The sequence below is a fragment of the Ranitomeya imitator genome, chromosome 3 (genome assembly GCF_032444005.1).
Source record: "Ranitomeya imitator isolate aRanImi1 chromosome 3, aRanImi1.pri, whole genome shotgun sequence".
NCBI classification, from domain to species: Eukaryota; Metazoa; Chordata; class Amphibia; order Anura; family Dendrobatidae; genus Ranitomeya; species Ranitomeya imitator.
In genome coordinates this window covers 249,710,982-249,726,807 of record NC_091284.1, presented here as the reverse complement: position 1 = coordinate 249,726,807, position 15,826 = coordinate 249,710,982, and the positions used below count along the sequence as shown (strand labels likewise).

General features: G+C 48.9%; 1 protein-coding gene and 1 long non-coding RNA gene across 2 annotated transcripts in view; one reads left to right on the top strand and one right to left on the bottom strand.

The window, feature by feature from the left end:
* The window catches only part of SORT1 (sortilin 1), an 88,263-nt gene extending 87,081 nt beyond the window's left edge, over positions 1-1,182 (bottom strand). Inside the window, exon 1 of the mRNA XM_069756349.1 lies at positions 806-1,182. Within this exon, the coding sequence (XP_069612450.1) occupies positions 806-1,042 (237 nt within the window). The 5' untranslated portion in view covers positions 1,043-1,182. The remainder of the gene's footprint in view (positions 1-805) is intronic.
* Positions 1,183-11,824: 10,642 nt separating this feature from the next.
* LOC138672029 (uncharacterized) lies at positions 11,825-14,425 on the top strand. Its single transcript, XR_011319539.1, has 3 exons — positions 11,825-12,559; positions 12,867-13,984; positions 14,091-14,425. It is a non-coding gene; the product is annotated as an uncharacterized lncRNA (long non-coding RNA).
* Positions 14,426-15,826: the final 1,401 nt, after the last annotated feature.

Genomic DNA, 15,826 nt, shown 5'->3' with positions numbered 1-15,826 from the left:
TGCCCCCTGCAGGCAGCACACATATTATACAGTGCCCTACCCCCCCCCCCCCCCCCACAGGCAGCATGCATATTATACAGTGCCCCCCTCCCGCAGGCAGCACACATAGTATACATACTGCCCCCTGCAGTCAGCACATATTATACAGTGCCCCCCCGCAGGCAGCACACATATTATACAGTGCCCCCCCGCAGGCAGCACACATATTATACAGTGCCCCCCCGCAGGCAGCACACATATTATACAATGCCCCCCCCCCCCCACAGGCAGCACACATATTATACAGTGCCCCCTGCAGGCAGCACACACATTATACAGTGCCCCCTGCAGGCAGCACACATATTATACAGTGCCCCCTGCAGGCAGCACACATATTATACAGTGCCCCCTGCAGGCAGCACACATATTATACAGTGCCCCCCCGCAGGCAGCACACATATTATACAGTGCCCCCCCGCAGGCAGCACACACATTATACAGTGCCCCCTGCAGGCAGCACACATATTATACAGTGCCCCCTGCAGGCAGCACACATATTATACAGTGCCCCCTGCAGTCAGCAATGCACACATTATACAGTGCCCCCTGCAGGCAGCACACATATTATACAGTGCCCCCTGCAGGCAGCACACATATTATACATACTGCCCCCTGCAGGCAGCACACATATTATACACACTGCCCCCTGTGATGCCATTCCTGTGCCCACCATAGCCGTGTCTGTGCCATCGATGCCCTTACAGCTGGGCTCTGCAGATAACCTTCACAGCCTGCCACCCCACCAATTCCCCTCCCCCTGCCTTACCGGGTGCGTTTCGTTCCTAAGGACTTCCTGCACGGCCATGGGCTGGTGGCAGGTCCCATCGGTGCCAGGCGACGTGTCGGGCGCTGCGCTCCTCCGCACCCGGGAGAGCCATGGCGCATCACGCCGCCACACCACAGAGCGGCCATCCAGCTGTCCAGAGGGAAGCAGAGCCCGCGCGGTCCACACGGAGACCAGAAACACAAGCGCCCGCAGCCCCGTCCCTGCAAGGAAAGCCATCACTAGGCAGCTCTCCTGAGCCGCAGCCAGCACACTGACAGGTACACTACGGCTGGCTGCTGATTGGTTCAAGAAGACGTCACTCTTCCTGCGCCTCTAACTCTATTGGTCAACACTCGAACAGCGCCCTGCTGCGCTCTGCCCACAGTCAACATTCTGGCTAAGCAGGTGCCGAGCTCGGCAGTTCGCCTCTGATTGGTCTTTTCATGAGTGGTCACTTGTGATTGGTCTGCCCGGCAAGGACAATGTTTATGTGCTGCTCACGTGTGAAGTCTGAGGCACCGCCCACATCTGGTGTCAGGTGAATTCTCTCTCCTGTGGGGGACATTAGCCCCTTGGGCGCTGGGGGTGGGGTTCATTGTTTTCATTTCATTTTTCATCTCTACTACATTAGGCCGGTTTCACAGGTCAGTGGCTCCGGTACATGAGGTGACAGTTTCCTCACGTACCGGAGCCACTGACACACCTAGACACAGTGAAATCAATGCATCTGTGCAGACATCTCAGTGTTCATGGGAGCGCACGGATTACACGGACCCATTAAAGTCAATGAGTCCGTGTAAAACACGTACCGCACACGGACGTTGTCCGTGTGCAGTCCGTGTGCCGTGCAGGAGACAGCGCTACTGTAAGCGCTGTCCCCCCCACTGGTGCTGACGCCGCCATTCATATCTTCCCTGCAGCAGCGTTTGCTGTAGAGAAGATATGAATAATCGTGTTTAAAATAAAGCTCCATGTGCCCCCCGCCCTCACCCCCCCTGTGCGCCTTCCCCCCCCCCCCCCCGCTGTTATTAAAATACTCACCTGGCTTCCTCGCTGGCGCTGCTTCCTGTCCTGGCCGCACCTTCTCCTGTATGCGGTCACGTGGGGCCGCCTATTACAATCATGAATATGCGGCTCCACCTCCCATAGGGGTGGAGCCGCATATTCATTACTGTAAATGAGCGGCCCCACGTGACCGCTCATACAGTAGAAGATGCGGCCAGGACAGGAAGCAGCGCCAGCGAGGAAGCCAGGTGAGTATTTTAATAACAGCAGGGAAGCGCACAGGGGGTGGGAGGCCGGGGGCACATAGATCTTTATTTTAAACACGATTATTCATATCTTCTCTACAGCAAACGCTGCTGCAGGGAAGATATGAATCGCGGCTTCAGCACCAGATGCAGGGGACAGCGCTAAACTTTAGTGCTGTCTTCTGCACGGTGCGTGTGCTACCCAGTGGGCACACGTGTGCCACACTGATGTGCCACAGAAACGCACCGGCACACGGACACGGATAATTCCGGTACCGATTTTTCCGGTACCGGAATTATCTGGACGTGTGAGACAGGCCTTAGGCTACGTTCACACTAGCGTTGTGCGCCGCTGCGTCGGCAACGCGACGCACAACGCACCGAAAAACGCGTGCAAACGCACGCAAAAAACGCTGCGTTTTTCGACGCGTGCGTCGTTTTTTGACGAAAATCGGACGCAAGAAAAATGCAACTTGTTGCGTTTTCTTGGTCGACACTAGCGTCAAAAAAGACGCACGTGTCGGAAAACGCAACAAGCAAAAACGCATGCGTCCCCCATGTTAAACATAGGGGCGCATGACGCGTGCGTCGCCGCTGCGTCGCCCGACGCTAGCGCGACGCGCACTAGCCGAACGCTAGTGTGAACGTAGCCTTAGACATATTTTATACATATATAGAGCTATACTAGATGGTGGCCCGATTCAAACACATCGGGTATTCTAGAATATGCATGTCTACGTAGTATATTGCCCAGCGATGTAGTAAATTGCCCAGCCACGTAGTATATTGCCCAGCCACGTAGTATATTGCCCAGCCACATAGCATATTGCCCAGCCACATAGTATATTGCCCAGCCACGTAGTATATTGCCCAGCCACGTAGTATATTGCCCAGCCACGTAGTATATTGTACAGTCACGTAGTATATTGCCCAGCTACGTAGTATAGTGCCCAGTCACGTAGTATATTGCCCAGCCACGTAGTATATTGCCCAGCAATGTAGTATATTGCCCAGCGACGTAGTATATTGCCCAGTCACGTAGTATATTGCCCAGTCACGTAGTATATTGCCCAGCCACGTAGTATATTGCCCAGTCATGTAGTATATTGCCCAGCGATGTAGTATATTGCCCAGCCACGTAGTATATTGCACAGCCACGTAGTATATTGCCCAGTGACGTATTGCCCAGCCACATAGTATATAGCACAGCCCACGTAGTACGGTATATTGCCCAGTCACATAGTATATTGCACAGTTACGCAGTATATAGCAGAGCCACGTAGTATATTGCCCAGTCACGTAGTATATTGCCCAGTCACGTAGTATATAGCAGAGCCACGTAGTATATTGCCCAGCCACATAGTATACAGCACAGATCGACGTAGTATATAGCAGAGCCACGTAGTATATTGCCCAGCCACGTAGTATATTGCCCAGCCACATAGTATATTGCGCAGTCACGTAGTATATAGCAGAGCCACGTAGTATATTGCCCAGCCACATAGTATACAGCACAGATCGATGTAGTATATAGCAGAGCCACGTAGTATATTACCCAGTCACGTAGTATATTGCCCAGCACAGAGCCACGTAGTATAGAGACTTAAAAAAATAAATAAACATATACTCACCTTCCGAAGGCCCGTTGGAAGTCCTGCTATACTTTCCATCCGCCGCCTTTCTCGCTCCTTGCCACGCTCCCGGGATCGCTCCATTGCAAGCGGCAGCTTGCGGTCCCAGGGCTGGTGTGAGCAGGACCTATGATGACGTCGCGGTCACATGACCGTGACGTCACGGCAGGTCCTTGTCGCACACCAGCGCTGGGACGGGAGCGGAAGCTGCCGCTTGCAATGGAGCGGTCCTGGGAGCGTGGCGAGGAGCGGGAAAGGCGGCAGAGGGTGAGTATAGCAGGTTTTTTTTTAAATTATTTTTAACATGACCTATTTTTACTATTGATGCTGCATAGGCAGCATCAATAGTAAATAGTTGGGGACACACAGGGTTAATAGCAGCGGTAACGGAGTGCGTTACACCGCAGGCCGTTACCGCTGCCATTAACCCTGTGTGAGCGGTGAGTGGAGGGGATTACGGAGTGGGCGCCGGGCAGTGAGTGCAGGGGAGTAGGGGAGGGACTAATCGGACTGTGCCCGTCGCTGATTGGTCGCGGCAGCCATGGCAGGAAGCTGCCGAGACCAATCAGCGAACGAATAACTGTGACAGAAGGACACACAGACAGACGGAAGTGACCCTTAGACAATTATATATATAGACTAGCTATTAAACCCGTTCTATGCCCGGGTGGCGAGCATTTATATTGGTATATGGTCTCCATCCTGGTATGTGCTGCTCCATCCTGCGCCCCCATCCTGTCATGTGCTGCACCCATCCTGCGCCCCCATTCTGACATGTGCTGCTCCATCCTGCGCCCCCATTCTGTCATGTGCTGTTCCCATCTTGCTCCCCCGTTCTGTCATGTGCTGCTCCCATCCTGCGCCTCCATTCTGTCATTTGCTGCTCCCATCCTGCGCCCCCATCCTGTCATGTGCTGCTCCCATCCTGCGCCCCCGTTCTGTCATATGCTGCTCCCATCCTGCTCTCCCATCCTGTCATGTGCTGCACCCATCCAGCGCCCCCATTCTGACATGTGCTGCTCCATCCTGCGCCCCCATTCTGTCATGTTTTGTTCCCATCCTGCGCCCCCATTCTGACATGTGCTGCACCCATTCTGCGCCTCCATTCTGTCATTTGCTGCTCCCATCCTGCGCCCCATCCTGTCATGTGCTGCTCCCATCCTGCGCCCCCGTTCTGTCATGTGCTGCTCCCATCCTGCGCCCCCGTTCTGTCATGTGCTGCTCCCATCCTGCGCCCCCGTTCTGTCATGTGCTGCTCCCATCCTGCGCCCCCGTTCTGTCATGTGCTGCTCCCATCCTGCGCCCCCGTTCTGTCATGTGCTGCTTCCATCTTGCACCCCCGTTCTGTCATGTGCTGCTGCCATTCTGCACCCCCGCTCTGTCATGTGCTGCCCTATTCTGTCATGTGCTGCTCCCATCCTGTGCCCCCGTTCTGTCATGTGCTGCTCCCATCCTGCACCACCGTTCTTTAATTTGCTGCTCCCATCCATATGCCCCATACGCTGCTCCATAAGATGCTCCATAATATATGCCCCGTATCAGGGGGCGTAAGTAACAAATAGCTGTGGCATGAAGTGCCACAGTCTCATGCCACAGCAATTTGTTACTTGCGCCACCTGATTCCTTTCCGCCGCCATTTTCTTGGTCCTCCTGCTGGCGGAATCGGCGCCTGCGCAGTCCGCGCTTTCCGGCGCCATTTTCTTGAAGACACACTGCAGTGTGTCTTCAAGAAAATGGCGCCGGAAAGCGCGGACTGCGCAGGCGCCGCTTCCGGCAGCAGGACCAAGAAAATGGCGGCGGAAAGGAATCAGGTGGCGTAAGTAACAAATTGCTGTGGCATGAAGTGCCACAGCATAATCAGGGCGCAAATATGTGCACGGTGTCCCCCTGCTCCCGACCCCCTGCTCCCGGCAGTCCGCGCCTTCCGGCGCCATTTTTTTTCCCTGACACTCTATAATGTAATGCTAGGAGTGTCGCGCCTGCGCAGTCTATAAAGGCTTCGGACAGAGTGACGCTCCCAGCATTATATTATAGATATTTATATCTATATATATCTATATATATACAGGTCCTTCTCAAAAAATTAGCATATAGTGTAAAATTTCATTATTTACCATAATGTAATGATTACAATTAAACTTTCATATATTATAGAATCATTATCCACCAACTGAAATTTGTCAGGTCTTTTATTGTTTTAATACTGATGATTTTGGCATACAACTCCTGATAACCCAAAAAACCTGTCTCAATAAATTAGCATATCAAGAAAAGGTTCTCTAAACGACCTATTACCCTAATCTTCTGAATCAACTAATTAACTCTAAACACATGCAAAAGATACCTGAGGCTTTTATAAACTCCCTGCCTGGTTCATTACTCAAAACCCCCATCATGGGTAAGACTAGCGACCTGACAGATGTCAAGAAGGCCATCATTGACACCCTCAAGCAAGAGGGTAAGACCCAGAAAGAAATTTCTCAACAAATAGGCTGTTCCCAGAGTGCTGTATTAAGGCACCTCAATGGTAAGTCTGTTGGAAGGAAACAATGTGGCAGAAAACGCTGTACAACGAGAAGAGGAGACCGGACCCTGAGGAAGATTGTGGAGAAGGACCGATTCCAGACCTTGGGGAACCTGAGGAAGCAGTGGACTGAGTCTGGTGTGGAAACATCCATAGCCACCGTGCACAGGCGTGTGCAGGAAATGGGCTACAGGTGCCGCATTCCCCAGGTAAAGCCACTTTTGAACCATAAACAGCGGCAGAGGCGCCTGACCTGGGCTACAGAGAAGCAGCACTGGACTGTTGCTAAGTGGTCCCAAGTACTTTTTTCTGATGAAAGCAAATTTTGCATGTCATTCGGAAATCAAGGTGCCAGAGTCTGGAGGAAGACTGGGGAGAAGGAAATGCCAAAATGCCTGAAGTCCAGTGTCAAGTACCCACAGTCAGTGATGGTGTTGGTCCACTGTGTTTCATCAAAGGCAGGGTCAATGCAGCTAGCTATCAGGAGATTTTGGAGCACTTCATGCTTCCATCGGCTGAAATGCTTTATGGAGATGAAGATTTCATTTTTCAGCACGACCTGGCACCTGCTCACAGTGCCAAAACCACTGGTAAATGGTTTACTGACCATGGTATTACTGTGCTCAATTGGCCTGCCAACTCTCCTGACCTGAACCCCATAGAGAATCTGTGGGATATTGTGAAGAGAAAGTTGAGAGACGCAAGACCCAACACTCTGGATGAGCTTAAGGCCGCTATTGAAGCATCCTGGGCCTCCATAACATCTCAGCAGTGTCACAGGCTGATTGCCTCCATGCCACGCCGCATTGAAGCAGTCATTTCTGCCAAAGGATTCCCGACCAAGTATTGAGTGCATAACTGAACATTATTATTTGATGGTTTTTTTGTTTGTTATTAAAAAACACTTTTATTTGATTGGATGGGTGAAATATGCTAATTTATTGAGACAGGTTTTTTGGGTTATCAGGAGTTGTATGCCAAAATCATCAGTATTAAAACAATAAAAGACCTGACAAATTTCAGTTGGTGGATAATGAATCTATAATATATGAAAGTTTAATTGTAATCATTACATTATGGTAAATAATGAAATTTTACACTATATGCTAATTTTTTGAGAAGGACCTGTATATATACTGTGTGTATATATATATATATATATATATATATATATATATATATATATATATATATATATATATATATATATATATATATATATATTAGTGTTTTTTTGCCAGACAAATTGAATTTTTTAATAAAATATATAAAAACTTTTGTAAAAAAAAATGAGAGAACTGAAAAAGAAATAAGAAGCATTCAACTATTGTTTTTATGTATCATTTCAGATCTTACTGCTTTGACAAAATAAAAATAAACATGCTTTTTTGAAAATATTTGTTTCGTGTTTCCATATTCTGAGACTTGTGACTTTATTATTTTTCCGTTGATGCAGATGTGGGAGGATTTGGCTTTTTTGTTGTTTTTGGTGCTATTTTGGTGATCGTGCAGCTTTTTAGTACAGTGTTTACAATAAACAAAGTGATATTTTAATACCAAATAAGTATTTTTATTGTCTAAATGTTTTTATATAACAAGTTGGAAAAAGGAGAATATAAACTGATTTTTTCCAATATATATATATATATATATATATATATATACTAGCTGGTGGCCCGATTCTAATGCATCGGGTATTCTAGAATATGTATCTACCGTATGTATGTACGTCACGCTGTGAGTGGGGGTTGAATTCCGCGCCAATATCGCTGATTTGTCGCGCCCGGCTGGCCGATCACCAAAGCGTGGTTCAAATCTGGCGCCAATTAGCGGCCAGACTGCGCCTGTCGCTGATTGGTCGTGACCGGGCACGACCAATGACCAAAGCGGTGTTTAAATACCACGCCAATATCGCTGATTGGTCTCGGCCGGCCACGACCAATGACCGAAGTGGTGTTTAAATCTTGTGCCAATATCGCTGATTGGTCGCAGCCGGCCGGGCGCGACCAATTAGCGAAGCGTGGTTTAAATCCTGCGTCAATTCGCGGCTGGACAGCCTGTGTCCTACCCGAAAGGGAGGTCCGTGAATGATGGGATCGATCCTGAGCTTTGTTCGGTGGTGTATACGTCGTTTGATGAGGCAGCCAGGTGGGTGCGCAGTTGTGGTAGAGGGGCTTTGTTGGCTAAGACCGACATTGAGTCGACCTTTCGTTTACTGCCGATTCACCCCGATAGTGTACGGTTGTTAGGCTGTTATAGGGAAGGCGGGTTTCATGTTGACTGTTGTTTGCCGATGGGCTGTTCGCTGTCGTGCGCTTATTTTGAGGCTTTCAGTTCCTTTCTGGAGTGGGCGGTGCGGGATGTGTCCGGTTTGGACTCGGTGATTCATTACTTGGATGACTTCTTGTGCATAGGCCCTGATCAGTCTCAATGTTGTGAGGTCCTGTTGAGGACGGTTGTTTGGGTTGCTGAGCGTATTGGGGTCCCGCTTGCACCGGGCAAGACTGAGGGTCCGTGCATGAGTCTGTCTTTTTTGGGTATTGTTATCGACTCCGTGAAGTGGGAGTTTAGGTTGCCAGTTGACAAGGTGTTGGGTTTGAGAGAGAAGGTTGCCCGTGCTAGACGTGTGAAGAAATTGCCGCTGCGAGAGGTGCAGTCGCTTTTGGGAAAATTGAATTTTGCATGCCGAATTATCCCAATGGGGAGGATTTTTAATAACGTAGATTGGCTAGCGCTACGGCCGGGATTAGCGCCCCACATCATTTTGATCGTTTGTCTTCTGAACACAAGGCCGACTTGGAGGTTTGGGATCGTTTTTTGTCTTGTTACAATGGGCGTTCATTGTTGATGGAGGAAGCAGTGGGTAACGTGGATTTGGATTTGTTTACCGACGCGTCAGGCGGTATTGGATTTGGGGCCTTTTTTCGGTGGCCGTTGGTGTGCTGCTAGGTGGCCGGAAGCTTGGTTTGAAACAGGATTGGTACGGAACATTACTTTGTTAGAGATTTTTCCGATTTTGGTGGCGGTGCAGCTTTGGGGCGACGATTTTCGAAACAAAAGGGTGCGCTTTAATTGTGATAATATGGCGGTCGTGTGTGCCATTAACAGTCTGACGACAGTGTCGCCCCCGTAGTCAGAGTTTTTCGGCAGTTGGTTTTGTCTTGTTTATCTTTGAATGCTTATTTCACAGCATCATACGTGCCTGGTGTTAATAACTGCATTGCCGATTCTCTGTCTCGTTTCCAGCGTGAGCGTTTTCTGTCGCTGGCTCCGGAGGCCGAGGAGACTGGGCGGGAATGCCCAGCGGAGCTTTGGAGTGTGGTGTCCGGGCTGCAGACCCTTTAATTCAAGCGTCCTTGGCGCCGAGTACGTGCTCGTGTTATCAGGCGGTATGGAGTTCCTGGGAGAGCTGGTTGGCATCTTGTGGCGTTGCAGGTACTGGTCGGGAGCAAGTGGGGGCGTTGTTGTTGTGGTTGAGGCACGGGGCGGACCAGGGATGGTCAGTGGCAAACGTTGATAGGACGATAGCGGCTTTAGCTTTTGGTTTCAGGCTCCAGGGCCTGCAGGACGTGACGAAGTCCTTTTTGGTAAAGCAAGCTGCGAGGGGGTTGAGAAGATCAGGTAGCTGTGGCAATTGCAGGCGCCCGATGTCTTTTGAGATGTTAGAGCGGTTGGGGGAACGTCTGGGCGATATATGTGTTTCCGGTTTTGAGGTTGCGCTATTTCGCTTGGCTTTCTCGTTGGCTTTTTATTGGGCCTTGAGGGTGGGGGAGTTGGTGTCTCCCACTACAGTTCGTCAAGGGGGCCTTTGGGCGAGGGACTTTTTTGTTTCCGAGGGGTCATTGCAGTTTTGGATTCGGAAGTCTAAGACGGATCAGACGGGAAGGGGTAAAAGTGTGGTTTTGGGCGCCGTTCCCGGGTCCGTTATGTGTTCTGTCCGTTGCTGGCAGGATTTTGATAGGCTCCACCCGTGGGGTGATGGGCCTTTGTTACGTCATAAGGACGGGTCTTTTCTGTCTAAATACCAGTTTGTAGCGGTTTTTCGGCAGTCTTTGGAGGCCATTGGTGTGGATTCTTCCAGGTTCGCCTCACATTCTTTTCGGATCGGGGCCGCTACGGAGGCGGCGCGGAGTGGTTTGGCTCCTGCGGTGGTACAGAGGATAGGACGGTGGGAGTCTGGTCGTTATCGGAGTTACGTGAGGCCCTGAGAGGCTGGTGACTGTCGGTCATTGTACTCGTTGTCGGCGCGTGCCTAAGTTGTTTTTGTTTTTCAGGTTCATCCTCGCTGTTGGTGTGGATTGTCGGCCACTCTTACATGTACTGGGGCGCAAAGCGAGCAGATGTCCGAAGGGATGGAAGACAGCTCGGCTTTTCCAGGGACGTGGCCGTCATCAGGTTTTTGGGGTTTCGGGGCTTAGGTTGGAATAGAGTCCTGGAGGAGGTACACAACGGCGTGCGGTTGGACAGGCCTCCCGACATTTTGGTATTACACGTTGGGGGAAACGACTTGGGAGTTCGTCATTGTCGTGAGTTGATCTAGGACATTAAACTTGACTTGCTACAGCTATGGGTTTCTTTTCGGGACATGTCTATCGTGTGGGCTGAGATCGTTCCACGGAAATCCTGGAGGCACGCTAGGTCGGTGGACAAGATTAATAAGGCCCGCATCAAGGTGAATCGTGCCGTCTGGTTTTGTCGCACGGAATGGGGGTTTTTCCGTGTGTCATTTTGAGTTGGAGCGTGGTGGTGACCAATATCTTTTGGGTGATGGCGTTCATCTGAACGCGGTGGGCATTGACTTGTGGGCCCTCGGGCTGCAGTCTGGAATTGAGCGGGCCATAGCGGTTAAGGCTGGTGGGGTCTCGGGTACTTGAGGGGGTCAAGTATCCTCGTGGTGGCAGGGGGAGGGGTCCTTGGAGTTGGTGCTAAATTGGCCTGGGGGGTCCATCGGGATACGGATTCTCCAGTTGGTATATGTTTTGGTTGCGGGTCTGGTGATTTGGGGGAATCTTGGTAACGGTGGGCCAGATTCCTAAGTTTGAAGTGGACAAGGGTAACCCTTTGGGGTATTTTGGTGCTCTCGAGCCTGTGGGGTAACGGCTGAGAGTAATCTACGGTTGGTCTCTTGTCCACTTGTTTATACTATGGTTAACACCAGACTTTTAGCTTCAAGGACCCCTTCCCGGATCATGTTATGGTTAAATGTTTGTCTGTTTATAATAAAGGCCGCTGTGGCCAATTATATCCAACGTGAGACTCATGTCATTATTCGGATGATGGGAAGGAAAGGGGTCGGAGACCCTTGGGGAGACACTTATTCACGGGGGTCGACAATACCAATGTCAGGAATTTTGTTTCAAGGAGAATTTATGTTTTAACTGTGGGAAGTCAAGACATTTTATTATCAACTGCCCCAGTCGTTCTCGCAGGACAACTGCAGCTGTGGTAGAATGCGACTTCTCTGAATCATACTCCGTGACTTCCGAATCAGGGCCACCCGAAATTGCAGCAACTGTTCCGGATTATGACTTTTCAGATATGAACTGTTACATCCGAAACGGTACTACCCGTTAATGCTGTTATTCTTTCTTCTGCAGTTTCATACCATTTCAATAAGAAAAAAGACTCACATTGTTACCTCCCTATCAAGATCTGGATTGACTCCCGTTGGGTGAACAGTTCCGCCATGATAGACTCTGGGGCCAGCAGTAACTTCATGGACACTTCTTTTGCTAAGGAATTTGGAATCCGATCACAGAGAAGAGTGTCTTCAATTCTGATGGAGACTGTGGATGGATCCCCTTTGACCTCAGGGCCAGTAGACCAGCAGACTGAATCACTGAAGGTCCTCATGGGAGATGATCACCAGGAGAAATTCCCCTTCCTTCTGATTTCCTCTCCACATTTCCCTATTATCTTGGGTTTACCCTGGTTGCAGGCTCAAAATCCCATCATTGACTGGGAGACAAAGAGATTGCGCTTCCCAACTAAGGAGGTAACTTCTGGGAATTCGATTGATCCATCTTCGGGTGACCCATCATAGGACCTACGGTTACCGGCATTTTATAAAGAATTTTCGGATGTGTGCGATAAAAAGAAAGCAGACAAATTACCACCACACCGCCGTTATGACTGCCCAATTGAGCTTCAGCTTGCTGCTACCATTCCCTTTGGAAATATTTATCCATTGTCCGGTCCTGAGCTTAAGACTCTCAAAGAACATATCGATGAGAACCTGTCTAAGGGGTTCATACACCCCTCGTCCTCTCCATTCGGTGCACCCATCTTTTTTGTTAAAAAGAAGGATGGATCCCTCAGACCCTGTGTTGATTACCGGGAAATTAACAAGGTAACCATCAAGAACCGCTACCCCCTGCCATTAATTCCAGAGCTTCGCGAGAGAGTTCGTCAGGCCAAGGTCTTTTCAAAATTGGATCTACGCGGGGCATACAATCTAGTCCGTATAAGACCTGGAGACGAATGGAAAACAGCATTTAGGTCTCGATATGGACACTTTGAGTATTTGGTCATGCCATTTGGACTCTGCAATGCCCCAGCAACTTTTCAACACCTAGTAAATTATATTTTTAGAGACATTCTTGATCTTTTTGTCGTAATCTATTTGGATGACATTCTGATTTTTTTTTTTTTTCTAGCTCCATGGAAGAACATCAGCAACATGTCAAGACTGTCTTGCAGCGTTTGAGGGAACACCATCTGTACATCAAGCTGGGGAAATGCGAATTTCACAAGTTGAAGATCCAGTTCTTAGGATATGTAATTTCTCCACAGGGTCTGAGTATGGATAACAGCAAGATCAAGGCGATTGAGGAGTGGCCAATCCCCCAAGAACGTCAAGGAGGTCCAACATTTGATTGGATTTCTTAACTTTTACAGATGTTTTGTTAAGAACTTCTCTGACATCGTCTCGCCCATCACCCGGTTGACACAGAAGAAGACAGCATTTATTTGGCCCCTTCAAGCCCAAGAAGCATTCTCTCGGCTCAAGACCAAGTTCACGTCAGCACCAGTACTGATTCACCCTGACCCGGAACTCGCCTTCATTATTGAAGTAGATGCCTCAAATTGTGCCATCGGGGCTATACTGTCCCAAAGAACAGGTGAGAAGAATTTACTTCATCCTTGTGCTTTTCTTTCCAAGCGACTTTCTCCTGCCGAAAAGAACTACGATGTAGGAAATAAAGAATTACTGGCTATCATCGTCGCCTTCAAGGAGTGGAGACATCTTCTACAAGGAGCTTCACAGCCAAACATTGTGCTCACGGATCACCGCAATCTTGAGTTCATCAGGTCAGCAAGATGCCTGACCCCACGGCAGAGTCTTTTCATTAATCAATTCAATTTTACAATCTCTTATAGACCAGGTTTTCGCAATGGAAAAGCAGATGTTCTATCCCGGATGTACTCCACTGACGCTGTTCCAGATGCTCCACCTAAGACCATACTTTCTGATTGCAATTTTGTAGGTGTCATTCATAACCGAGAATTGTTGCAGGTCATCTAAGAAGCTTACAACTCTGATCTTTTCCTGTCTCAGACATCTGATGAGGTAAGCCTTCTTTTTAGGAATGGAGTTTGGACCCGGGAACGGCGCCTCTACATTTCTGAAGCCGTGAGGTTAAGAGTGTTGAGATTGGTTCATGACTCTAAGGTTGCAGGGCACAGAGGAATTCAGAAGACTCATGAATTCTTATCTCGCTTCTGGTGGCCAGGTTTTCGGAAGGATGTTCAGAAGTACGTTTCATCTTGTGAGGTATGTGCCAAATTCAAGGTCCCACGTGCCTCCACTACTGGTCTGTTACAGCCTTTGCCGGTGCCGTCTCACCCATGGGGATCCATTTCTATGGACTTTATTGTAGAACTGCCCCTTTCCGAGGGAAAGAGTGCGATTTTGGTGGTGGTCGATCGACTGACCAAGGTGGCCCATTTCATCCCTTGTTCCGGTTTACCCTCTGTGAAGGACACTGCTGACCTAATTATCCAGAACATCTTTCCTCTGCACGGGGTTCCGGATGAAGTTGTTTCGGACCGTGGAGTTCAATTTACTTCAACGTTTTGGCGAAGCTTTTGTTCGGCATTAGGCATAGAAGTTAACATATCTTCTGCTTTCCACCCACAGTCCAACGGGCAGACAGAACTTACCAATCAAACACTGGAACAATATCTTCGCTGCTGCGTTTGCCATTTGCAAGATGATTGGGTAAGGCTACTCCCATTGGCTGAATTTTCTTATAACAACTCCCAGAGTGCCTCCACCAAGCAGTCTCCATTCTACGCTAACCTGGGATATCACCCTAGCATTCTTCCCATATTACCGGTAGACACATCTTTACCAGCAGTTGCCGACAGGATCTCTTCACTTCAACAGAACCTTGAACTTCTGAAAGAGACTTTGGGTTCCGCACAAGATAGGTACAAGAATGCAGCTGACAGATTTCGCAAACCAACACCAACATTTAAGGTAGGAGATTTAGTCTTTTTATCTACAAAGAATTTAAAGATGAAGATCCCTTCCCCTAAGTTGGGACAGCCAAAGCTGTATATAAAGCCAGCACCTGTTCTGTTTCATTGCTTGTGTATTATGTTTTGAACCTTGTTCCTCTGCAGTCCCAAGCCTGGACTTACGATCCCTGTTGGTCCTTTCCTAATGGCGGTGTCCTCTGCCAACCTGCACGTCTGGATCCCTGCCTGCTGACCTGATTGCTGAACACCTGACTTCAGAAACTTCTGCCTGACCACACCTGCAGTGAAGTAAGAACTCCAGCCAGCTAGTGTGTTTCCTCTGCTCTGCAAGAGACTGTGTCAGTGCTGGACATTCTTGTGCACTCATTGCTCAGTGACTTTGCATGCTGTGTTGCAGAGTATCAGCTCTGCTGTTACCATTTATCGGATTGACTGAACATTTATCTGGACTTATATGCTATATTGCATTCAGATCCCAAATACAATATTGCTTGTTCAAACCATTGTGTCTGCAGTCTCTTTGACCTAGCCACTGGTGTCCAGTTGTATCCACTAGTATCGTGACAACATCAAAGCTCTTGCCACCTCCTGCCGCCTTCATCTGAAAAATATTTCCAGAATCTGTCCTTTCCTCAAACCTCAGTCCAATAAAATGTTACTGCATGCCTTCACCATCTCCTGCCTTGACTGCTGCAATATCCTCCTATGTGGTCTACCTGCTGCTCACACTCTTGCATCTCTCCAGTCTGTCATTAACTCCGCTACCCGACTAATCCACCTTTCTCCTCGCTACTCCTCTGCGTCTACCTGAAAATCCTTTCATTGGCTCACAATTCCACAACATATCCTGTTCAAGCTAGTAACACTGACCTACAAAGCTGTCCATAATCTGTCTCCATATATCTCTGAATCTCTCAATATCTTCCAATATGTAATCTTCCGTCCTCCCAAAACCTACTTCTCTCCTCCACACTTGTACTTTCCTCACCCAATCGCCTCCAAAACATCTCCTGAGTATCCCCCATCAACTGGAATTCTGTGCACCAACACGTCCGATTCCACCACATTTTAAACTTTCAGACGGAACTTGAAAATTCATCTCTTCATGAAAGCTTACAGCATGCTATAACCC